The 24,931-nt window shown below is 33.0% G+C and overlaps 2 protein-coding genes and 1 long non-coding RNA gene across 6 annotated transcripts in view; all 3 read right to left on the bottom strand.

Annotated features, from left to right (window-relative positions):
- LOC128165582 (receptor-type tyrosine-protein phosphatase F-like) overlaps positions 1–3,403 on the bottom strand; it is a 78,342-nt gene extending 74,939 nt beyond the window's left edge. Inside the window, exon 1 of the mRNA XM_052830256.1 lies at positions 2,898–3,403. The gene's annotated coding sequence lies outside the window, so the exon portion shown is untranslated. The remainder of the gene's footprint in view (positions 1–2,897) is intronic.
- Positions 3,404–7,710: 4,307 nt separating this feature from the next.
- Positions 7,711–24,931, bottom strand: part of LOC128168249 (solute carrier family 2, facilitated glucose transporter member 12-like) — a 42,143-nt gene continuing 24,922 nt past the window's right edge. For 3 of the 4 annotated variants that reach the window (XM_052834438.1, XM_052834437.1, XM_052834436.1), the window contains exons 3-15: positions 16,003–16,218; positions 15,435–15,551; positions 14,878–14,984; positions 13,737–13,820; positions 13,273–13,376; positions 12,887–12,995; positions 12,566–12,658; positions 12,112–12,198; positions 11,661–11,771; positions 10,820–11,234; positions 10,468–10,590; positions 10,230–10,362; positions 7,711–9,982 (exon numbers count right to left, since the gene is read on the bottom strand). In XM_052834438.1, coding sequence (XP_052690398.1) covers positions 9,853–9,982; positions 10,230–10,362; positions 10,468–10,590; positions 10,820–11,234; positions 11,661–11,771; positions 12,112–12,198; positions 12,566–12,658; positions 12,887–12,995; positions 13,273–13,376; positions 13,737–13,820; positions 14,878–14,984; positions 15,435–15,551; positions 16,003–16,218 — 1,829 coding nt within the window. In that variant the 3' untranslated portion in view covers positions 7,711–9,852. Of the gene's footprint in view, positions 9,983–10,229; positions 10,363–10,467; positions 10,591–10,819; positions 11,235–11,660; positions 11,772–12,111; positions 12,199–12,565; positions 12,659–12,886; positions 12,996–13,272; positions 13,377–13,736; positions 13,821–14,877; positions 14,985–15,434; positions 15,552–16,002; positions 16,219–18,122; positions 18,566–24,931 lie in introns of those variants that run through there. The other variant, XM_052834435.1, reaches the window with a different exon arrangement.
- On the bottom strand, positions 21,765–22,902 carry LOC128168252 (uncharacterized). The gene is made up of 4 exons (XR_008241314.1): positions 22,726–22,902; positions 22,405–22,480; positions 22,024–22,151; positions 21,765–21,903 (listed from the first exon to the last, which is right to left on the bottom strand). It is a non-coding gene; the product is annotated as an uncharacterized LOC128168252 (long non-coding RNA).

Raw genomic sequence — 24,931 nt, 5'->3', positions numbered from 1 at the left:
AATGTACTACATGTTATGTACTACAATTGATGCATTATCATGAAGTCTACAGCAACAAGTATTATTTCATTTTATTTGTAATTCATATATTTATCCATAGTTTTCCTGTTTTATCTCCAGCAAAACTAATGGCATTTTTTTCAAAATGAATTTTTTCAATAGTCTAACCTTCACAAGCTTTTACAAGAAACATAGACTCACAGGGCAGTTCTAACACCTCCTGTTTCATTCTTTTTCCTTTTATTTTGAGGAGATTATTTTTTTTGGGGGGGGGGGGGATAACGAGAAACAGGCAGAACCATGATATGCAATTACAGCAAACTTGCTTGAACTTATTCTGGACAGCTGATACAGTGTATTTTTTGTTTAAATTTGGGGTTTACATGAAAGTTTCTGTGATATTTTGATTATTTAAATTTAATTAAATTTAGTAACTGTACTTTGCAGTCAGTCCCTTAGCTGCAGATCTGTAGCTCTCTGGTTGAAAAAATTCAAATAGAATTTTTTTTTCAAACAAAGAGCTACAAATCTGCAGCTACCAGTCCCTATACATGTGCGCACAATCATTTTCAGAGGCTTATCATACTGTACGATGTCCCTAGTCATGTGACATCGCTTCCGTGTATTACTTGCAATTAACTGTAATTTTTCTTTCTTTATTGAGTACATTTGCTCAATTTTTCAATATTTTTACGGCAAATAAACAGTTCAAGCATATCGCAACAACCAAGCTAACACCATCGAGTGAACATTGTGCTATTTTTAGATCATGGAAAATCCACAACATTCGATAATGTCGGAGTTGTTGAAAAAGGCACATTATATCAAAACAAGAAGTAATCACAACTTTATTTATTGCCTGACGTCATGAAAGTCATGACTTCAGGCATATCTAAGGTTTGAAAGTTGCATTCTCCGAAACACTGCAGGCAATGGGAGCATTTTTCATAAAAGATAAATCAATGCATGATAAATGTGTCAACACTTACATTTACAATTGATGAAAATGCTATATAGGATGTAATAAGCAACAGCGAGCAAGAGTTTTCAAGTAAAAGGGCTGTTCACCATGCACGTTTGTACATGGTGTAATCCTGATTTAATATTTAATTGATGTTGGATTATCATCACTAACAAAGAATCACCATTTTGAATTCAAACAAATATGTATTCATGTAGCTGGCACATTTACTAGAGGAACAAAATCGCTGAAGGGGGGTTTGGCCCGATTTTCGATCAATTGGGCAAGTTCATTCATCTTGAAAAGGGTGTAACTCATGTGTCGTACCAAATGTACTTTAAACAATTACAACTCAAGTGTGTATATATGTTAATTCGATAGATTTCTTCTGAAACGTTCGATCCAAAGTATGATATATTTAGTTGTTACAAAACAAATTTCAAAAAATCAGTTGATCCCCTCCAAAAGGATCTATGCCATTGGATGAGTCGATTCATACAATCGGAGATGAATGGTAAAGCATGGCTTCGCGCCATAATGTGTCTCATTCATAATTTTTGCTCGCCGATTAAACCCCTGTCACACCGGAGATGCGTCCTTAAATATTGTAAAACGCCAAGGTAAACGCAGTAGAGTCTCCTACAGCGCCGTAACAACGCAACCGTATCTTCGTCCGTCGCGGTGGGATCGCCATGAACATTTTAGAACGCCATGCGACGGCGCGTACTTTGAACATGCACAAAGTACGCACCGTGGCTCTGCGTTCTGATAAACACGCCGTAGAAGCGTAGTGAGGTCGCTGTGACAGCGCTGTAAGATCTCCAACAGCGCCACGAGAGCTCCGTCGGCGCGCTCAAGGTACTCAGGTAATCGCAGTGTAGACGCAGTGATAAGTCAATTGCGCTTGCACGGAGACCTCACGGAGTCCTTTGGGATCTCACTGCGTCTCTATCGCGCTCTCACTGCGCACCCACAGCGTTTGAACAAGTTTTTCATTTCCGCGCTCCCACTGCGTTTCTAGTGCGTTGTCATCAAGACCACGAAAACTCGAACAATGTTGTACAATAGCAAGCGATGTAATAATTATCAAACCGAATGTAGATGACTATGTAAAAAGTAGCATTTGCTAATATTCCAAGACCTATCAATGAACGTAGATTGAATTCATGCCATTTGGTTCTGATGTTTTCACATCTTTTCTAACAACTAAAAACGGATCTTTTTTGTAAACCTGACTACTAAGAGTTTTGTCCTAGTCTTGTTTCAATTACAATGTACCTTTTCATACAATCAAAACAATTTTTTAATCATTTTTTTACTAGTTGTAAATTATTGTTTGTTTCCCATACAATTGTACACACTAATATTAACCTACCAAGAAGTAAAGAACGTCTTGTGCACGCAGTCAGCGCGCAGAGCACACCGTGGACGCGCGGTAAAAACTCCTAGCATGTCATGAGCGGTCGGCGGAGACTCAGCGGCAGCAGTTAATCGCCAAGTAGAACTCCGTGGAAACGCAGTTACATGCCGCGGGAGCTCAGAAAGAACGCCTTGGTCGCCGTCAGGATGCCGTGACATCTCCACTTGTAAAATTTTCAAGTAAAACTGAACATTTTTTCTGATTTTTCCTTGCGATCCCAGGCACGAAGCATCGTTTTTGAAAGGGGGGGGCAGACTCATCCAAAAAATCTTGACAAGCAAATAAAAAACAAAAAAAAAAGGAAAATTTAAATTTTCCCAAAATTTTCAAAATCCTAATCCGTGGGGGGAGGGGGGGGGCTGGCATAGTATATAATTTCAATTAAGTAACTGTCAGTAAATTTCATGAATGAATGAAGTGACAGCATACAATGGGACACTACAATATTCAACCATGGGACTAATGAAGACACCTGGACATTCTCTCATTCATAATAACCAACTTCTGAACAATTACCTTGGTTAAATACACCAAAAGTTAATTCCACTGAAATTTGTCACATCAATTACCCAGTAAAGTTCCCTGTAGATGTAAACTTTCATCCATGGAATATAGACAGTCCTTCCCATTCAAGGTATCACACCGTTAATTGTTTTCACTATATAAAAGTAATTAAACTATAGAGAGGAAAAAATTCTTAGAAATCAGTTTGTATTTTTCTTAGCAAAAATATTCGGAGGAAATGTTATTTGTTATCTCATCAGCTAACACCAAAAATGGGCACACGATACAGCATTTTCTCAAAATATCTAGCTCTAAACAGGTCTACGCTCAAAACCACGTGTTTTCCGTTAGTATGTAAATATGCAGACTGCACACTTCCCAGGAAGCTGCTGCAAGTGCCCTATTTCTTTAGTTATTGAGGATTGTTATCCCTCTTACCCAGATGGAATTAAGAAAATAGCACAGATATAACACATTTGGAGCTTGACACCATGCATGATTTGAGGCCAATCTTTATCCTTAAAGCAATGAATAACAAAATCATCTTTGTATCAAATCAGAGTACCGAAAACCCAGGATCATTCTCAAAAATTGTAGAAATATATGTCCATAGGCAAAAATAAACATTTCTGTATTTGCCATCGTCTGAAGCCACGGGTTTTGGGTCCATTCTATTCCACATATGGAAATAGAATGGACCCAAAACCCGTTGCTTGAGACAATGTATCTTCAGTGTCAAAAGCTCTTGTTTCTGGTTTACCTAGACCTTCGAGAATCTCGGCATTAAATTCGTACTGTGCACGGTTCCCTTCAGATTTAATTTTTCAAATAAAATTTTCTTTTAATTTTTAAGTGATAGACGAAATTGTTGTCATTATATAATAAATGGTATTAGATATTTTTCTCATAATCAATAAAAAAGCAAAAAAGTTTTACTTAAAGGCCAATGAATTAAAAATAAAATGCCATCTATTCGATTCGAACACCCTCTCCATGGAGAAGGATGGTATTCGAGCCTCCGCCTATCACACTGAGCTACGTTGACACATTAGAGTACGGGTGAATAAAAACTCTTTGACAATAATTAATGAAGTAAAACGTTTATGGTGAAAATCACAAATTTGACCCATTATCGGTCTAGACTCCATTTTAATAAATCAATAATAAAAATCAAAATAAACTTATTCTTTAAATAAAAGTACATTTAGGATGGAGTCAGGACCCATTCATACCTAATTTTGTAATTAAGAACAGTGAATGGTCCAAGATTAAGGCAAAAACGGCGTGCAGCTTAATTTGGAAACCTATACTTGTCGTGTTAATAGAATGAAATCACAATATTGACTTCCATCGTGAAATTTATCACTTAAACAATCCAAAAAAGTCAAAAATTAATATTCTAACTTGAAATTCTTTCGTCTTCATTGCTCCGAGTGGGGGATATGCAGGTGTCACTACAGTATTAAATTTTACTATATATTCTTACCAAAATTGCACAACTTTAGATACAGATTAAAAATTCAAATCGAACTTCTGGAAAAAATCCTCTTGACATCTTTTTAAACAACGCTTTATTTACAATTTTCTAGCAAAATACACACGTGCATCCAGCAAGGCGTGAGACTTTGTTTACCTCGAAGTTACACATGTGCTTGAAAATCAAGCTCGGGCCTTTTCACCCCCCCTCCGGAAACAACACGCATCAAAAATTCAAATGACCTCGCATTATTACAAAAATGGGATAGTTAGACCTCTTACACATTGTTTTTCATCTCATAAACAAAATCAGCTCCTGTCGCGTGCGGAACCGCCCCGAATTCAAAGGAAAATTCGGGAATTATTTTGGCTCAGCCATGTTTTGACGTGAACCTTCAGTGAAATACTGTTATGACACCTGCAACGCCTTGTACGCCCCTGTTCTTTTGAAATTGTGTCTGCAAAATGCCTGACGAGCTTCACCACGTCGGCAATACCCAGTGGATGGTTTCCAACAGCTTATTTTGGGTTCGTTGGTTTCGCCTTTTTCTAAAAGAGAAAGGACAAGAGCTAGCGTACTAGGCCTGACAAATCCCCCCGTACCCAGGATTTTGAAATGGGATATGAACATATAAAAAATCTTTATATTTGAAACTGTGCATCAGTACATGCATGTACATGTATAATATAGAACTGCATTCACTTACAAATACATAATATACAATAATACATGTACTTGCTACTTATCCCCTTTGTTTTATTTGATGCTTTCTTAGCATTACAGCATGATCTCATAAGCTTGATTTTGAAACATATGTACCTGTCGTGTTAATAGAATGAAATCACAATATTGACTTCCATCGTGAAATTTATAATGAAAACAATGCATACAAGTCAAAAATTAATATTCTAACTTGAATTGAAATTCATTCGTCTTCATTGCTCCGAGTGGGGGATATACACCGCCTTGTACGCCCCTGTTCTTTCGTCGCCAGAATCGTCCATGACAAAAACCTGGAGGCGATTTCCCGAGCGACGCACATTGCCAGTGATTACAATCAATATAACTACTGGACCATTGCGACTAACGGGACATATACCGTGTGTACGTCTTCAGCGATCCATCGAACCTGAGACGTGGAGTTTTCATTTATACATATATAAAGAAAACGCTACTACAAAGATACAATGTATCTTGGATATTTTCCCTTTTATCGATTTCAACTGGTGTGTGTATTTTCATTAAACATCATCAAAAAGTGATGGAAGCAATAACTTGGGACAGACTTTAGTGCTCAGACAGCCTCAGTTCAGTAACAATAATGACGTACGTTAGGCATCCCCCCATTTCACGGTATAATTTTCTTGGAAAAATAAAAAAAAATATGAAATAGGATATTATCTATAAACATCATGTGTTAAATACATTTAACAAAGTTTAATTTATAAACTTTATTTGTTTAAAATCACTCTAAAAACAACTGTAAAGAGTAAATAAGCCAACTTTCAATCCGAATTTCCTCTGTTGTTCAAAAAGTGCCAATACATGTCATCAATCATTAAACAGGGTATTCTTTAGTTAAACATTAACTGGCAAGATTGGTAATATATAGCTCACATCATTTCCATATTTTACAGTCAAAACACATTGTGACTGGCAATGAAATGGGGAGGAACAATACCAATATATGAAACGGATGTGTGAGAAAACATATTGGATTAACTAATTGAAATTCATTTTGGTTCCGGTTGCTAAAAATTAATTGTTATTCTTAAAGCTTTTTTTTTTTGACAGCATATTAATATAAATATTATAGTTCTGTATATAAATACAATCAAAAATGATTTCTTTACAGAGCAACTTACAAGAAATTGAAGAAACTTAATTTGATATCATATTAGATAAATGACCAAAGTTTTGATAAAATTTATTGAAATTGGTAGATTGCATGGCAATCTCAAGAGTGTATGGCTCAGTCACCAGGTCATGGGCATTAGTCCAGTAACCGAAAGGTCGCTGGTTCAAACCCCACTGTGGTCACTTGATGTTGTGCACTTAGACAAGGCACTTTATCTACATTGTCCCGTCCACCAAGCTGAAATTAGGTATTGGCTTATTCTAAGAGTAATTTACGATAAATTACCTGCGATGGACTGGTGTGACCCATGCAGGGGGAGTCAATGACTCTCATCAGCTTAGCACCACGGAAACCGGGGATAAGCACTGCATGGCCCTATATGCCTTCATGGCAAGGAGAAGGATTTAACTCAACATTGCTATCTGAAATCTATGGTGTCCGGATAGGGCCATTTGCGTTAGCGCGACATCGCGTTCAGATAAACGAGAAATCGCGCTAACACACAACACGCCGTCGCGCTAACGCAACTTTGCACAACACGCCGTCGCGCTAACGCAACTTTGCATAACACGCCGTCGCGCTAACGCAACTTTGCACAACGCGCCGTCATTAATTCATTAATATTCATAGCCTGTCAAAACCAGAAAGGCTTTTAGCTAAGGTCTGCTCTGTTGTGCAAAATATGATGCAGTTTCAACTAAAATATACAGCCCTTAATGAAGTCGAACAAGTGTCAATGTATTTATATCTATTAGCCAATTACTGGACAATTAACCATAATAGACCCCACCTTCATCAAATTTGAGTTTATCATGTACAGCCCATAGTCCAAACTCTTCTTAAAATGGCTTTAAATCATGTTATAATCTTAACTCCATACTCTATTATACTTCAATTCTTTATTTAATAAGTTTTAATTTTACACAAGTGTAACACTGACAAAAAAGAAATCAATAAATAAATAACAGTGAAGCACTAAATACAATTGGTACATAGGGCTGGGACGATACTATACTTAGCCGATTCGGTACATATCACGATACATGATATGCGATACGATACATATCACGATACATTGCAACTAAATGAAAACATGAATAAGGGTTAAAAAGTTATTCAATCTGTCGATGTATTACCGCATGTCCAAAGTTATTTTGATATATTTAAAATGAGCATTGCACAATTTACAAATTACTTTAGTCTCATATACTCTACTTTTTCATAAACAAGTAATACAAAAGTTGTCCACACTCCAGATTAAGCTTCCTAACAGATTTGACAACTTTACGAGGTTTTCCGCCATCTTTGTATTTTCATATTTAGGCGCGCGGACTAAAAATAGCCGATATTTGAAGCTCTGATATTTTTGGAAAATAAAAAAATGTTCGCTTAGGTATCGTTGTATTAATGGTAAATGTATCGATCCAAATATCGTCAAAATAAATATCGTGATGCACCGGTGCATCGGTGGATCGTCCCATCCCTATTGGTACATAGAAAGATTTTATTTTTAAAATTGTACCTTTTATCATATCATGTACTGTGTCAGCAAGAGAAATCTAATTGACTGTTTAGCAACCCTCTAAATGCTTCATTAACCTATTTTGAAATTTTTGAAGTGCAAAATTTGATTGGATTATACTACCTAATCTTTATACAACATGTTAGTACATGTACCAGTTTAAAGAGCATCAAAAGAGGAAATTATAAACTGATATAAAAAAAAATAAGTATGGTCAACTTCAACGGTATTTTGCATTAATCTGAACATAAAATATATGATATATAACAGTCTGAAATTTAACATGCTTCAATATAACATACAAAATGCATAAACGGGGTAGAATGACACATAATCTGCAAGTTGGATTCCAATTTGGGGACTCCAATTTTATAAAACTATGCATGGTCTAAACATTTATTATGCAAGCATATGTTCTAGAAGTTGTTAATCATAAAATGAACTCATTTAACAATTTTATGCAACAGCAAATCTCAATGCATGAACTTAGTTAAACACAGTTTATAGGATGCTTCCTGTGAAGAACTCGACATAAAATTCAACAATTTCTACATTGACTTCAGCCGTACCCCCCCCCCCCCCCCTTCCATAATCCACAAAAAACCTACATCAATTAAAGCTTAAAAGGTATGACTGCAATTGTGATGATTTTTTTTTTGTAAATTATATGAATTAAAGCTCAGGTTCTAATTAAGTGCTAATGCTGATTAATGTTATATTAGGATTTACCATATGTTCCAATAATCCATACTGTAAAGTATATCAATTTATATTTGCAACAACTTTACCACTCCATGAACCAGAGATAAACTGGTTTCCTGTGACTTGTTTTGCAACAAAGTCCCTTTTTATATCTGAATCAAAGTAAACATATAAGGAGTGGTTTGCTGCCAAAAAAAAGAGATGAGGTTTCCAGAAACCATGTGAAATGTTCCTGCACCTACATAAAAGTTGGTTTACAGCAATAACTAATAATAAACAATAAGTAACTGATATATAACAGTTTTAAATTGAAAAAGCTATTTGAGCCTTCGGCTCAGTATGTTCTTCTCGGGTAGCTAATTCATTGTATTGACCTCAAAAACAACAATAATTGTATAATATATTACTGCTACAGACCGGTCTTTGCAAGACGTGCTCCCCTTTAATGTGATTTCTACATGAGACAGTCAAGTAATGAATCATTAAACAACAACAATAAGTATTCTTGGAATACAATAATCTCAATGATATGGATATTCTATACTACAGCTAGAGCACTATTGCTAATACAGTAGTGAAAAAACACAGCTCTCAATAAGTTCACAGGCTACTGAGAGAAGTCTTCATTTTTTTTATATGTAGAGTGTATATAATTTCTTAAACAGTCTAAATACAGTATTATACATATTATGCCATAATACTGTATATCCGTTTTTTTTTTTTCGCGTGTCACAAAATTTGCGAAATGGGGAAAATGTGTAAAATTTTTAATTTGCGCCAGTCATTTTTTGCGATTTAAAAAGTTTCTTATAGAAAATATATGAAACAGAATATAATTTCTGCATATTCAAAAAATTGCTATTTAAAAGATATCACGAAAAAAGCGAAAATTAGATCCTCGCAAAAATTACCGGATGTACAGTATAACGCTAGGTATAAACAATCTTAGTGAAATTAAAGAGACTTATATCATAAGTTGAAATAGTCAAAGGCATAAGTAAAATTATCACAATATCTCAAAATATGCTCTGCTTTTGTACAGTAAATATAAACTACAAACCAGAACTAAGAGAAAAACTTTTGCCAATGTATAAAAAAAAAAAAAAGAGAAATATCACAAAGTTGTGTCATCAAATTAAGTACAAGTACACACATTTTGATATGCTTAAAATATATAAATACAATAAATAAGCAGTGTTTGGGTTCAATTAGTTAAATATGAACATTCATTAAGATACATGAATTGTAGCTATTGTCATATGAGTCATGGCTAAAGGAGTAATAATCTCAACAACAAAAAAAAGTAAAAAAAAAAATATTACATGTATACAAATAAATACATAATTAACTTTGACATGACAAAGTTGTAAATTTGGGCATCAATAAATACCAAGGAGTTTTTAAATAATTAAGAGATTTCATTGAAGGAGTCGGTACTCTGAACGCGATGGTAATTTGGCAGCTTTATAGGTGAACCAGTCAGTGGATTGCAGCAGTGAAGCCGTTTACAATATGCACGAATTCCAGACTTCAGGGATCTGTGGAAGGAAAAAACCCGTTAAAAAATATAGAGTACATTGTACAACAGCAAGAAAGATAACTTCTTAGAAATCACCTAAAATATTTTTTTTTGAAAAAAAAACAAAAAAAATCTTCGGGAAAAAATCCATTTCATAATATTCTAGTTATTTCCTTGAATGTTTAAGTATATAATTATAAATATATCATATTTTGTTGCAGGAGTTCTAGTATCTGATATTTCTTAGATTTTGAATACTTCCATACCTGTTATTAAGCTCTTTGGAGATTTGTTCTAGGGACTTTCCCCGGGTTTCAGGGACAGCAAAAAATATGAAAATCACAGACACAGCACAAACGACGCTAAACATGACAAACGTCCATGAGACCCCAATGTTTTCTGCAAAAAAGAAAAATTGCAAAACCTTGTATCAACAATATTAAAAAAAATTGTGTATAATTTTTGAGTTAATATCAGTGAAAAAAAATGTGTGGAAATACAAACCAATGATATTTAGAAATGTGAGTGATACAACAAGATTGGTTCCCCAGTTGAGGACCGTGGCAAGAGAGATGGCCCTCCCTCTGACAGAGGCGGGAAAAATCTCGCTTAGAATCAACCAGGACACTGTAAAAGTAAACAAAAGTAAACAAATCAGAATCAACCAAGAAACTGTAAAAGTAAATCAATCAGTTACAATTCATGTATCAAACCAGCTAACGAAAGTCTTACAAACATACAATACAATACAATATAAATATCTGTACAATTTAAAATCATTCAAATAGCCTAGAAAGCATTTAGATTTAGAAATGCTTCAGATATTCTAAGAATTTATTATCAAAGCACAGGTTACCTGGACCAAAACTGAATCCAAAAGCAGCCACATAAAGCATCAAAGATGTAAAGGCTGCTATCTTCCCCAGGGTGGAGCCATGAATGTGTACATGTGGCTCCTCTGGTGGGGCAGCAGTGTAATTGTCCATATAATATGACAGCCACTCCGCCTCCGACAATGTATAAGACTCGTTGGCAATGAACACTTGTGGCGTTGTAGAATAAGGTATTGTGAAATTATTGGTTAAGTCTGTTGCTGCCTGAGTACACTGAACACTTTCCTGGCAGGGATTAGAACCGTACACGTGGTCGTTGAGATGAGAAATGATGCCAAGGAGTAATAGGGACACGCCCATCAGCGTGGCTCCAGTCAGCAGGAACCGCCGGCGCCCCCACTTGTCAACACAGCACAGAGTTATCACAGTCATCACAACCTGGTCAGTTGAAACATCAGTTTAATCAAACTTTAATTCTATTAAATATCAATAGGTGTTAATAAGTTTAAAGCTGTACAATGTGACTATATGAAATTTTGACTTATACTAGCTAGAATACAATTATCAGTACAATTTACATTTGATTTTATAGATGCTGTAGATTGGCAAATAATCATGATGGTTTTAATTTCACTATGTTCGCGATTTATCATTTTCCCGCGAAATTAAACTCATCATTAAATTTTAAAAACGTTTTAATGCTTATATTCTGATCAATTGATTTTTAAGCAGCAAGAAATTAAAACCATCGCGATTGGTACTTTAATAGAAATTGTGAAATTTTAACACTGTGGAATTTTAAAAAGACTTACAATGTTCTTTATCAGATTCTGATATTGTTACAAGTAATTAGAAAGCACCCACCTTGACACAGCCCAGTCCAACTGTAGCTAATGTGGCTGCTGAATCCGACTCAAATCCAATTCCCTCAAATATTGTTGGAGCATAGTACAACACATTGGGCTGGCCAGTGCACTGATAGTAAAATGTTAGTATTATTTACAAATAATTAAAAAATCATCATCAAGATAAAATACAATAGTAATGAAATATGGTATAAGTATAGCTAAATTTATCCATGCTTTAATGGGAAAAGAAAGAGGAACAGAGAAATCAACCCAGCTAAGCTAGCATGTAGTATTAAATAATTTATTTTATTCCAAAGCAACAAACTATGCCAATTCATATAATTCTTTTGCTTTGAATGTCAGAGGTCAATGGCAATACAGGGTCAAGGGTACTGATAGAGGTCAAAGGTCAAATCTATAACTAAAAGGCAAAGGCAGCTACCATGGCAGCTAAAAGTTGGCAATACCTGCTGAAAGAATACCAGTCCAGCTCCGATGAACATCCTGCCTCTCATGTTGTCACTGGAACTCAGCAGGCCCAGGCCAGAGTGTTCCTACCATTAAAAATGGGGAATTAGCATTAAGTATTCATATATGCTTTACATAGCTAACATTAACTTTACTTCATAATTCATAGTTTCCTCTCCCTATCCAGAAAGTTGAATACCTCTAAAGTTGAATATTCCTTAATTTAACATTAAATCATTTCCATGCTTACAATTGATATGTTAAACTGCTAATAACAACCATTCTCATCAAAATGTATCATTCAAAACCCCAACACAACGACTCCAAAGCATAAGATTTGCAGATTTAACTATGTAAAAATGTAACTTTACAGCACCAAAATCATTATTGATAAACCTACACTAATGTAGTAAATAAGAAGGTAAAACTCTACCCACTCAGGCCACTGTTTACCTTTTCATTGCTTAACGATGATTTTATCTTCTCCAGTTCCCGGTGTACCTGCATCTTTCTCCCATCTCTCAACTTCAACAAAACTTCTTCTGCCTGTCAAACCCAACATACGCTCATGAACAACAAGATTGTGCAGATATTACAAATGGATGAAAAGATTTCATGATAATAAGGAAAATTGAAGGAAATTAGGATTTAACGAAAAGCAAGATACAATCTATAACACACTGAATTTTTAAAAAGACAACATGTTTTTTTTCTTCACTTGATTTGCACTCATAGGAGGACGCATTTGTGCATGTAATAAATTGATATTCTCACCTCCGCATCTTTGCCTGTTAGGGCCAGGAAGCGAGGACTTTTAGGTAGGAAAAACATCCCCACCCCCTGTATTGCTGCAGGTATGGCTGACAGACCAAACATGTATCGCCTGTATAAATTGAAATATATTTCCTGTTAGAGTTAGAGTTAAGGTATCTTATTTCATTATGAACAAGAACAACTCTTTTTTTTGCAAAACATATTGACTGTATAGATCATAACAGATTTGCTGTTAGATTTATCTCATTTCATTTTGCGCAGGAATGATTCTTTTTCTGTTAACACAGACTTATTCTTAATCACCTTTCTAAATATGCTTTAAAATTCATCTTATTTCATTACCGGTATATACCTTAGAGATTCCAAAAAACATCACAAAAGCTTACCATCCCTCGGTGACATTGATAAATAAGTAGTTGACGAGGTAGGCCAACAGTAGTCCCAAAGTTATCCCAAGCTCGTTCAGTGACACAAGCTGACCTCGCTTTTTCTAAAAAACAAAGAAAATCAAAAGATAAATCATTATAAATGGCTACATTATGTTAACTCAAACAACACATGGCAAGGTATAAAATACATTATAGTATACAGCTGGTACATGTACTACATTGTAATATACTTTTCATATTAATTCACACAAATAACACAAATAGGAATAGGAGAAATAAGAATTGGAAATGTAAATTAAATGTAACTTTAAAGGTCACTACATATATAATTATGAAAACAGTCCCGGAATAGCTTTAATACTATTATATATACTTTTAAGAAAAGACAAATTCGCTGAGCATTATAGGCAAATCAACTTTTATTTATTCTACCGGTATTGAACTTCAAGTGATATACTAACAGGAGGTGCTATCTCAGAGATGTAAATACATTCGCCTGTTGCGGACAGCGAAACAGCAAATCCTAGGAGCAGACGCCCAACAATCTGTAAAAAAAATTTTTAATTTAAATTCAAAACCTTTTTAATAATCTAAGTGGCTCTTATGGCAATACAGTGCATGAGCTAGACATTCTAAAGCTGGGTTGATTAAGATATACCGGGTTTATAAAATAAAACATTTGTTAGTGTGGTATGGGACACCTCCATATTGTGACGTGATACTTCCTATCCAAACAATAAAATCAAGTTCAATTATAATTTTTTTTCTTCTTAAAATTGTTACCTGGTGCAATGGGTTAGAGCATTTCTTTACGTTTTTAACTTCGTTAGTTTCCGCACGAGCACTTTCAAGCTCAGTCTAAATAGGTTTACCGGGGAGTACCCTTTTAATGCGATGTTCGTTACAAAGCACTTTAGGTTGTGTCTTTGGTTTTCCCTACCCGCCCTGACCCGCAGTATATTTTTTTGAGATTAATTAATATTGAACTGCTGTTAAATTGTTATTTTTGTGTTGTTGTTTATTTGTATGTTGAATGGATATTATGGTGATTAGTAACAAAGGCACCAATCCTAAAAAATCTGTTTTGTTTTTTCATAAATTAGTCAAGAAAATATTTATTTTCAGAGGAGTGAAACGAGGGAGAAAATAAAAAACTACGAAACTGTTAGTCATGAGTTCAAATATCACTTGGGCTTTTATAATTTTTTCTTTCCCAAAATTTTAACACATATTTTTCTGTTAAATATTGTAAAATTTGAAAATTCGAAAAAGGTGCAAGTATTTATACTCTGATTATAATGTACCTACATCAACATAAATATAGACAGGTGTTCATTATTATGAAAATTAATCTTGGTGAGAAACCCAAAACAACTTCATTATTGTTAATTTAATTCATTTTTCCTCTCAGTATTTCACCTTTTGCAAAATTCTATTTCATAATTCATCATTCTTCAAAACAAAGCAATAATTCTACAAGTATTTAATCAATGCATGATCAAGTATGCATTAGATTCTGCAATGTAAATTATAGTAAGAAACATCTGGTGCAAAATAACTGAATTAAAGCGTGCGTCAATGCATAGATTAAATTTTACCTACCAGTGAGGGGTAGTTAGGTGACAATCCCAAGACAACGGCTCCCAGCAGAAACACAACTGTATTGACTATGATGGTCAATCGCCGGCCATACTTGTCAATCAAAAACCCTGTATTTGTATAGAAAAATCCATGGTTAGTTTGCAAAATTCAATATGTTTTTTTATATCTGCATTTATGTAATTAGAACATGTGGTGTGAACGTGAAATTTTTCACATGAGCATATCTTATGATGCACTGTATGAAAAATTTGCTTGTTTAAATACATGTAGTTTCATGTTCACACCTCCCATGAACATACACCTTTAAAATACCTTTCTTATGCAAACAACAACAATACAAAACTCAAATTGCAATTTAAGATAGGATGACCAAGTCTTATCTTATGTTGGTTTTACCCAGTAAACTTCAATAATTGACCATCAAATAATGTAATGAAATTAAGAAAAACACATTTAAATATTTTACAGATGCCAAGTTACATACAGATAATTACACACAGATAAAAGGCATGAACAGCTGTGCTTCCATTGATCAAAATTTAAAGCTCCTTTCTTACCTCCAATTAATGACCCTGCAATAGCTCCCATCAACATGGCACTGATGACCATCTCCTGGAAGGAGCAGGACAGACAGAACTCATCCCGGAGTTGTAGAACTGCCCCGGATATGATCCCTGTAAGCAAAGAGAATAACAAAGGATGAGTGCTACTACAGAGAGAGAGAGAGAGAGAGAGAGAGAGAGAGAAGTCCTGTAAGGAATGCAGTGCTAAGAGAGAGAGAGAGATAGAGAGAGAGAGAGACGCAGACAGACAGAGAGAGAGAGAGAGAGAGAGAGAGACATGTAGGTATATTAAACTGAACTCACCGAAGGTGGTATAAAAAGATTCAGGAAAAAGAAACATTAGGTAAAGGTATGCATATTTTGACCTTGACACAGAGAGATTGTATAACATTTCCTGATTAATAGGAGACAATGTCAATCACTTGTCATTCTCTTAAAGGACAGAACTAATTTTTCTTGCAGTTTTTATCCATTGTAACAATCAAAGATGTCAATGAAGAATTCAAGCTGTCTACAAGATGCGTATCATGTGATCTGATCGCAAACAATGGCCCCACCCTACCTATGTCATATCCAAACAGCACTCCACCCAAGGAGGCCATGATAGAGGCGAACACCACATGAATGGAGCCGCATGAATTCTGGGACGGTATCCCATCCTCCTCCACAGGTACGCTCCTGAGATGGCATTCCTGCAGCTCGATTTTTGTGGATTTTATTGCGCTGTCATCCTCAGAATCTGAGAGATTTAAAGCTGAATCTTTGCTGAGAAGAACTTCTAAAAATGAAAAATATAAAAACATTACCGTAATTTGTTTTCTTATCATGTCATGACTTGTCAAAACTTTGAATTGGTTTCTTATGTTGTATTTTTATTAAACAAATGAGCATTAATTCATACTTTGCAGGTGGGATTTACAAGCAAGGGTGTGTAATTGTTTTCATAATTAAGGTATTCAATGTATAATGAAGGGATATTGAACAATTTTGAATCATTTTATACTAGTTAAATATGTATTGCTAGATAACTATGGAAGTGAAATGAACCAAATTCACATGACAGAAAACATATAAGTAGCTGGTCATTTTGCACTTTAAATTTTTTTAAAAATAGTTATCTCCCCTTGATGAAAAAAACAAAATTTTAATTTCCTCAAAATATCAGCGGTAAATGATTCATTTTATTTCATATTTAAATAAAGAGAAAGTTTATGCATGTATTAACCAAAAGAGTTTTATGAATTTTAGGTTACTTTTTACAATATCTTAATAAAACATACATTGCCCATAGACTTCAATGCAAAATTCAAGGTGTAATTAGTTGGACCATAATCAAAATTTTCAAAATTCCTTTGGTGAAGTATTTTTATTTGAAAACACCTTCAAAATGATATCATGATTAAGGATATTGGACCATTCATTTATAAGGTACAAAATGTGGTCGTTATACATCGAATACCTTAAGGAGAAAAACTTTTATTAGTATAATACTAGAATATCCTTTTTTTTAAAGTTTCTTCCTATCAACTAAACTTGTATACAAATGTTTATGAAAAAAATTTGAGCAGAGTTTATATACATTTTTGTAAGATGTATTCTCCACTAAAATACTGAAACTATGATACTACATGTATACCGGTATGCGTGCATTAATGTGATATCACAGAACAATAGTTTTATGCGTAAAATGAACCAAATAACTGCTTGTTCAAAAAGCTAATTGTGAATTAAAAAAATGACGCAACTGATATTTGGCTCACAGTATCCCTAAACAACATGTTTATGTCCATTAATATTCATGACTCAATAAAAAATGCATTTTAAAAGTACATATCAAAGCATGTAGAGATGAAAGTAACATTTGGTATTGCATGGAACACACTTTTAATTTATTGAAGTTTAAATACCTGAAACATCTCCAAAGTACAGGGCTTCAATGAAAACTTAGCTGGCTGATCAACAACTTCATAAATCTTAATATAGAAGGTGAATATATGGAAGAAAATCATTTCAGTACCGATAAATTTGTATAAATTCATTAACCTTACATATAATACTGTAGATACCTTATTTTACACAAGTACTTAATTTTGCGATTAAACGGTTTCACATCTAATCACAAGAATTCAATACCACGAAAGCCAAATTTTTATCATAATTCCAAATAGTTTACATCTGTCCAAAAACTAAAAGTGAGATTTTAAAATCCGCGAGTTGTGCTTTTCGCGATTTTACGCGGATATTAATTCCTCGCATTTAATTAGGAATTTACAGTACCCTTATTGCACATCTTATTTGTTTGTCTAGCATCCAATAATCCTAAACCCAGTTTTATCGCCTTAATCCCATCATTTTATCAGGTACTTCATTTTAGAAATAAAAAAAAAAAAAACTACTGTCACGGTTCAATTTTCCTGTGAATATGATATTCCTATATACTGAATAAAAATTTCATTTTGGAATCTTTACAGATGTTCAAAAAAGCAATTACAACCATAGGATCTTTTTAGGTTCCTTGCTTATTTTACTTACATGAATAAAATTCAAGAAATTAAATACTAAAATAAACAATAATGATTTAAGAAAATTATGTTAAGACTTCTTCCATAATTAATATCTTAAAATAATTATTAAACAATCATGTTTTAAAAGAAAAAAACTTTGAAATTACTTCTTAAATACCTGAATCACTTGAAAATTCAAGTTCATTTTCAGAATCAGATACGTCGCCAAAAGTAATCCTTATATCACCCATGATGCTTCAAATATGAAATTTTTGTTCCTTCTTCAAGTACATTTCTTTTGTAAATGTCAGAATATTTCCAGGCCACATCTCAAAATGTGCTTGAAATTCATCCAGGCTAATTAAAACTTCTTTGGCTGCTTTCTGGGGGTCATTTGAGTGTGCATTATGTCAGGTCTTTACAAGGAGAATTTCGACTGATGTGTCGCTCTTCAACAAATGTACTTCATGTCTATCCACGAGTCATACACCATTGAACAAATTTATTTCCCCCGCAATTGGACCATGAATTTTTATGATACTTGTATTGAGTAGGAATACATATCAAGATTTGCCTCAGGACTTTATATAGATAAACACAATCACAGCTCTAAACAAACAAGACTAAAGCTCTCAAAATAAAAATCAAATCTACAGTGAAGAGTTTCTTTATTAATAGGGTACTGCCAACCTTGCGCAACCTACTACCATAAAACGACAAAAATTTGACTTTTATATGGCAACTCCAAGTACATTTCAAATGAAATAAACATAAACCTTATCTTAATTATTTAATTAATTTGTCATTTTTGTAACCAGACATATATTCCCTTTTAAAATAAGCTGTTCTGCTCAAGAGTGCAGGTAAAAACCACACTAATGTGAAATATTTTTACTGTAAGGTTGGTATGTAAAGGTAAATTGCTGGTGAAAAATATTTTGCTCAATTAACTAATTTTTATATGATGATTCAGTCATTGAAATTTGTAATCATACACAAAAGATTTGATTTAAAGTAGAGTCTTGATTCTTAAGAATATTTACAAGTATATTTACAAGTTCCTGTGTTTTCTTTAAGATAACTATAATAGGTACACCTGATGCACATGCATTACAAATCCTTCTCAATCCTCTCCTTATTTGAACCTCTAACATATCAGTATTAATTAATGGTACAAAATGAAATACAATGGGCCTAATCAAAAAATAATCTAATTATTCTAAATATATATATGTACTTGTAATAATGGGTCCTATAGCTCCATCGACAATTTAAATTTAGTTCGTGTAATTTATTATAAAATTTATGTTACCAGTGCAAAAATTCTTATCCAACCTAAAGCTCTTACCATCAATGATTTGCCTCTTTTTGTGAGGACTGAATCGACGAATAATGAGAGTTTCCTTTTGATTAGTGGATTTTTCAAGTCTCCTAAGAAGTCTCAGAAATAATAATTGTTAATATAGCTAGTTTTGTACTTGTTCCCTTTACTGATTTATACCTTAATTTGCTCTTTGTCTCTTAAATCAACTGATTAAAACTTTTGAATTGACCAATTTATAACACCAGATAAAAGCCCATGCAAGCACCAGTTTGAGTGCAGAATTCTGGCTTTTATTTGTTTTTCTTTGAGGTTGACCAGTGAGTTCAATTCCCCTAAATCAAACAGTTTGTTTGCAGTGCAACAATAAAGAATCATTCTCAAACATAATTATCAACATTGATTTTTTTTTCTTTATTGCTAGAAATCTTGAGATTATTAGATAGATAAATTCATAAAAAGGCAGTGATATAAAGAAAACTCTACTCCTGAAAGTATGGAGCTACATTAAATGATAAGGATGAAATGACATGTACATCAATCTAACAATTGAATTGAATAAAAATAAATGACTATGACATATCCAGTAATAGTTGACATCTACCATAATGATTGACCTTGATGATTGACCTTGATGAATATAACCTTGACCTTTTCCAGTTACTTGCAAATTACTATAACACATGTAACATTTAAGATAACCACGGATGCAAGTTTTCAGTCTCCCTCTCATAAAAAGCTTAAATACAGAGAAATTTTGGATCCCTTTTTTTTCCATCCCATTCCTTTTTAATGACAGTGGATAAATTTAAAATAGGATTATAATTAGGGTGAAACTTTCATAACTGTGATTGAGCAAAAATATAATACCCCATACCAAAAAAAAGCACTAAAAAGTTATACCTATGAGCCCTTAAAAAAGTTACAAAAAAGTCATAACTAAGTTAGCACAATTTGGAACCATCTGATCAATTATGGTTCCAAATTAGCATCAAAAAGTTATACCTATATTGTAACTTTTTGCTTAAGTACAAAAAAGTCATAACTAGAGTGTAACTATTGACAATTTATTTTTTTCATAAAAATAAATAGGTATAAAAAAGTTATCAAAAAGTTATAATAAAGTTATCATTTAGGTACAAAAAAGTTACAAATTAAAGTTACAGAAAAGTTATCATTTAGGTACAAAAAAGTTATACATATAGGTACAGAAAAGTTATCATTTAGGTACAGAAAAGTTATAGATGTAGGTACAGAAAAGTTATACATATAGTTACAGAAAAGTTATCATTTAGGTACAGAAAAGTTATACGTATAGTTACAGAAAAGTTATCATTTAGGTACAGAAAAGTTATAGACGTAGGTACAGAAAAGTTATACATATAGTTACAGAAAAGTTATAGATGTAGGTACAGAAAAGTTATACATATAGGTACAGAAAAGTTATACATATAGTTACAGAAAAGTTATCATTTAGGTACAGAAAAGTTATACATATAGTTACAAAAAAGTTATCATTTAGGTACAGAAAAGTTATAGATGTAGGTACAGATAAGTTATACATAAAGTTACAGAAAAGTTATTGTATAGGTACAGAAAAGTTATAGATGTAGGTACAAAAAAGTTATCATTTAGGTACAGAAAAGTTACACAGAAAAATTACAGATGTAGGCAAAAAATATCTATCTGTAACATAAACTTCAGATAAAAAAAAAACCCCAGGTACATGTACAGGTGTTATACTGATAAAAAAAAAAGTCCCTAATGTTGACATAAAGAACTTTTCATCAAATTGCTTTTGCTCTTGAATAGGAATTTAAAATCATATCTGTTCATGTGAGCAAAAGAACACAAGTCAATGTTTTTGTTAATCAATATGTTTACCGAATTATATTTACATCTAATGCGTATGCTTTCTTCCATTTCTAATGGAAACTTATAGTTAACGCCTTGTTTAACGATTGGTCGAAACTTACAATGACCTTAGAAAAATCACTGAAATAATCAGGAGGATATCAGACTCACATTCCCATTGAAGACAATTTGGCTGTTTCTTTTAGCTAACGTACTGATGCACATTAAGAATAATATAGTAAATTTAACATACTCTTTACAAACAATTTATTAATTTGTTCAAAGAAAGATGTAAATATAAACAATATAATGCTTTCTTTGACGATTCATTCAGGTAATGAAGGGAGCAATTATTGCAGAAAATTTTTACATAACTCGCTAATGCGGGTAATGTATTTTTTCTGCAATGTCGCTACATTCATATCCCGCATATATCACCAAAGAAAGCATTTTATTGTTTACATAATTATCACAAATCATTACAGACCCTATAGGCAAGTTTTTAAAATAAAGCAATAATCTAACATAAAAGCATTTGGGATTACATGTGTGTCTAATGTTCTTGCTCAATTTGAATAGAAAGTTTGAGAAACATTATTTTGTAAACCAAAATTTGACCAAAACCTTCATAAAGCATGTTTTAGGTTAAATTCCTAACATATACTAGCATGATTTTGTTCCAAATATACTAGAATGATTTTTAAAACAGTCCTGGTTCTAGATGATACCAATGACCTGCAGTAATTTATCAGCAAACAACTGGATCTGTTTCTTGAATCTGTTCCTAAAATGTATAAAAAAGAATGTTTCATTATGGCAATTTCTTACTATACATGTGCTTTCATTGTTACTGTTAAAATCCTTGACAACTACCTTATACTTAAAACATAATTATATAGCATACCCATGTTGAATATAAATGTGACCAGCACCTGGCAGGTGAAAACTGGTTTCTGTTGACATGGCTGCATGTATTTCTATGGGAACGGTTGCTCTTGCTCTTTCATAGTATTATCCTCGTCCTCCATTAATCTAAAAGAAGGCAATAAAATTTAAAACATGACACTGTTTGACAATTTTCAATATACGTAGCATAAATTATTATTAAATATCAGTAAAATTTTTCAATTCTCTGTTGACCTGCCCCCCCCCCCCTCTAAAAAGTCAACATTGATACAGCAGTTGCCATTATATTCTCAGATTTACAATAATTCATTTACTAAAAGATATACATAATATATGGTTAAAATCTGTATATCTTTACTTGATAAACACACACACTTACCTTTTTTCATCTTGTATTAATGATGTATCTTCAATCTGGTGTACAGTCTGCTAGCTGGACTTGGTTGGGATTTTTTCTGCAATACAATGATACTCTTTTTAAAATGGTCGGCCATAATTTGATTATATATAGAATGTACATCACTAGATATACATGGCTGCATAGACTTTGATATAGATGATAAAATCATGCATTTCTTATTAAAATTCTAGAAATATTCCAAATGGAATTCATTTCTAAGTGCAAAGCAATAATATAGAAATTGAGATAAGCAAACACAAATGAATTATTTCAAATGACTTGTTTGTATATCAGACTTACCCTGAATGGAAATGGTCATCCACAACTAAAGCCATATCATCCAGGTCTTAAGCATGTCTATCTTTATGAAACCACTGCTTGCAGTTTCATTACTACATACAACACGCTGTGATTCTGCACATTTCTTGAAAAAATCTGGAAAATCTTCACAACAAATCCTGTCTTCTTTGCCCATTTCAAAATTTGATGGCGGAATGGCAATTGTCCAATCAGAATTCACGAAAGTCCAAGTTTGAAATTTTGACCAATCAAGATACAGCCACGATTAATACCGGGATAAATCTTTAAATTTATTTTAGTTAAAAAACAATATTATTTACTTAATATTATCTTAAGAATTCTGCATTTAAATGAAACAAATTTTAGTAATACTTTCTTTCCTTACAACCTGTTAGTTTATTAACCGATCATCAAAACTTGGCATTTCCGGTCTCAAGAGCCGCCATTTTGAATAATTTGAGGGAATTTTAAAAACTAAATGAATTTAAATACCAATGCATTTTTACAATTGATGAATATGTAAAACCAAAAATTATAACATCTTTTTGAAATAAAACATGTTTCCCAAAGTTTAAAACACAGTCCTTATAGCTATGTGCCGTTATAAATTACGATGAGAGATAGGCTAGTACTGGGAAAACATACAGATGGAAATAGCAGTACTGTTCTTTGTTAACAGCATGTCTATTTATCAAATATGTGAATAAATATGGTGACCCCATCTCATAATAACAAACAATGCCACCACCCCTCCCCCACCCCACCCCCCTTTTCTTCGCATGCATTCGATGTCGTGGGAAAATTCTGAATCAATTTATAGGAATCTACTCTATTCCTTTATTCATGGGGAAGGCCATGAAAAGTTGGGAAAATTTTCAGTGATAATATAAAGTTGATGCTACCCCTTAGTATTTAACAGTGTTTAAACGAAATCGTAATATGTCTAATGATGTTCAACAGACAGATAACAAAATAATGCTTGCAGGAGCAAAATAAAAATGTCTGCTGGTCAAAACACACACATAAACTTTTTATCTTAAACAAACATCAGTGTCATCACAGCACGGACTAATCATGACCTCTTTAGACACCCTTTACTGTTAACCTGGGATGTGTGTGCGTTCAGGCGGAAAGTGATTTCCTGTTTCTGCCTTATAAAAACAATAAAATTTTGGACAGGTATTTGTGTTGCAATTGATGGACTGGATTCCCGTTATAATGGTTATGTCATTGTTTTCAAACAAATCTTAGTGATTTTACTACCCAGTGTGTGATTAACCTACATCTACCCCCCCCCCACCCCCACACTCATGGTGATTTTTATAAAAAAAAAAAAAAAAAAGAAAAAAAAAGTTATAACGATATTTTATATTAGTTTTTAGATTTATTGTGATAAAAGTCTACTTTAGACTTGAAACTCTTGGATAAGATACTCTTAAATTTTTAGTGTAAAAATGACAAAGTCCAAACACATTCACAAATTGATTAAGTTCAATGTAGGTACATTTTAGTTATACTGAAAAGTTTCTAAGTTCAATGTAGGTACATTTCAGTTATACTAAAAAGTTTCTAAGTTCAATGTAGGTACATTTCAGTTATACTAAGAAATTTCTAAGTTCAATGTAGGTACATTTCAGTTATACTAAGAAATTTCTAAGTTCAATGTAGGTACAATTTAGTTATACTGAAAAGTTTCTAAGTTCAATGTAGGTACATTTCAGTTATACTGAAAAGTTTCTAAGTTCAATGTAGGTACATTTTAGTTATACTGAAAAGTTTCTAAGTTCAATGTAGGTACATTTTAGTTATACTAAGAAATTTCTAAGTTCCATGTAGGTACATTTTAGTTATAGGGCAAAAAGTTTAAGTCCAATCTAGGTACAAAAAAGTTATAACTTTTATGTGCCCAAATCTTGGGTACATAAAAGTTACACTTTAGTTACAGAAAAGTTATGACTAAGTGTAACTTTTTTTTGTATGGGACGGTGTGAAAATAACAGTATCCTTGACTAGGTAAAAACTAAAAACCTTCGAGGAGGGTTAATAAATCATAGATTTAGAGTTTTACAAAAAAAGTTACATGCACATAAAAACTTAATACCAGTACTCTTGGAATTTATTATCAGAACTGTGATAATGACTATTTCATATTTAATACACATGAATTAACAAATTTATTTCTAAATCTCATGAAATGTCGGATGTT

Source organism: Crassostrea angulata, chromosome 10 (assembly GCF_025612915.1).
Source record: "Crassostrea angulata isolate pt1a10 chromosome 10, ASM2561291v2, whole genome shotgun sequence".
In the NCBI taxonomy this organism is placed as follows: domain Eukaryota; kingdom Metazoa; phylum Mollusca; class Bivalvia; order Ostreida; family Ostreidae; genus Magallana; species Magallana angulata.
Note: the sequence above shows the minus strand (reverse complement) of the source record. Positions and strands in the feature narration are given on the sequence as shown.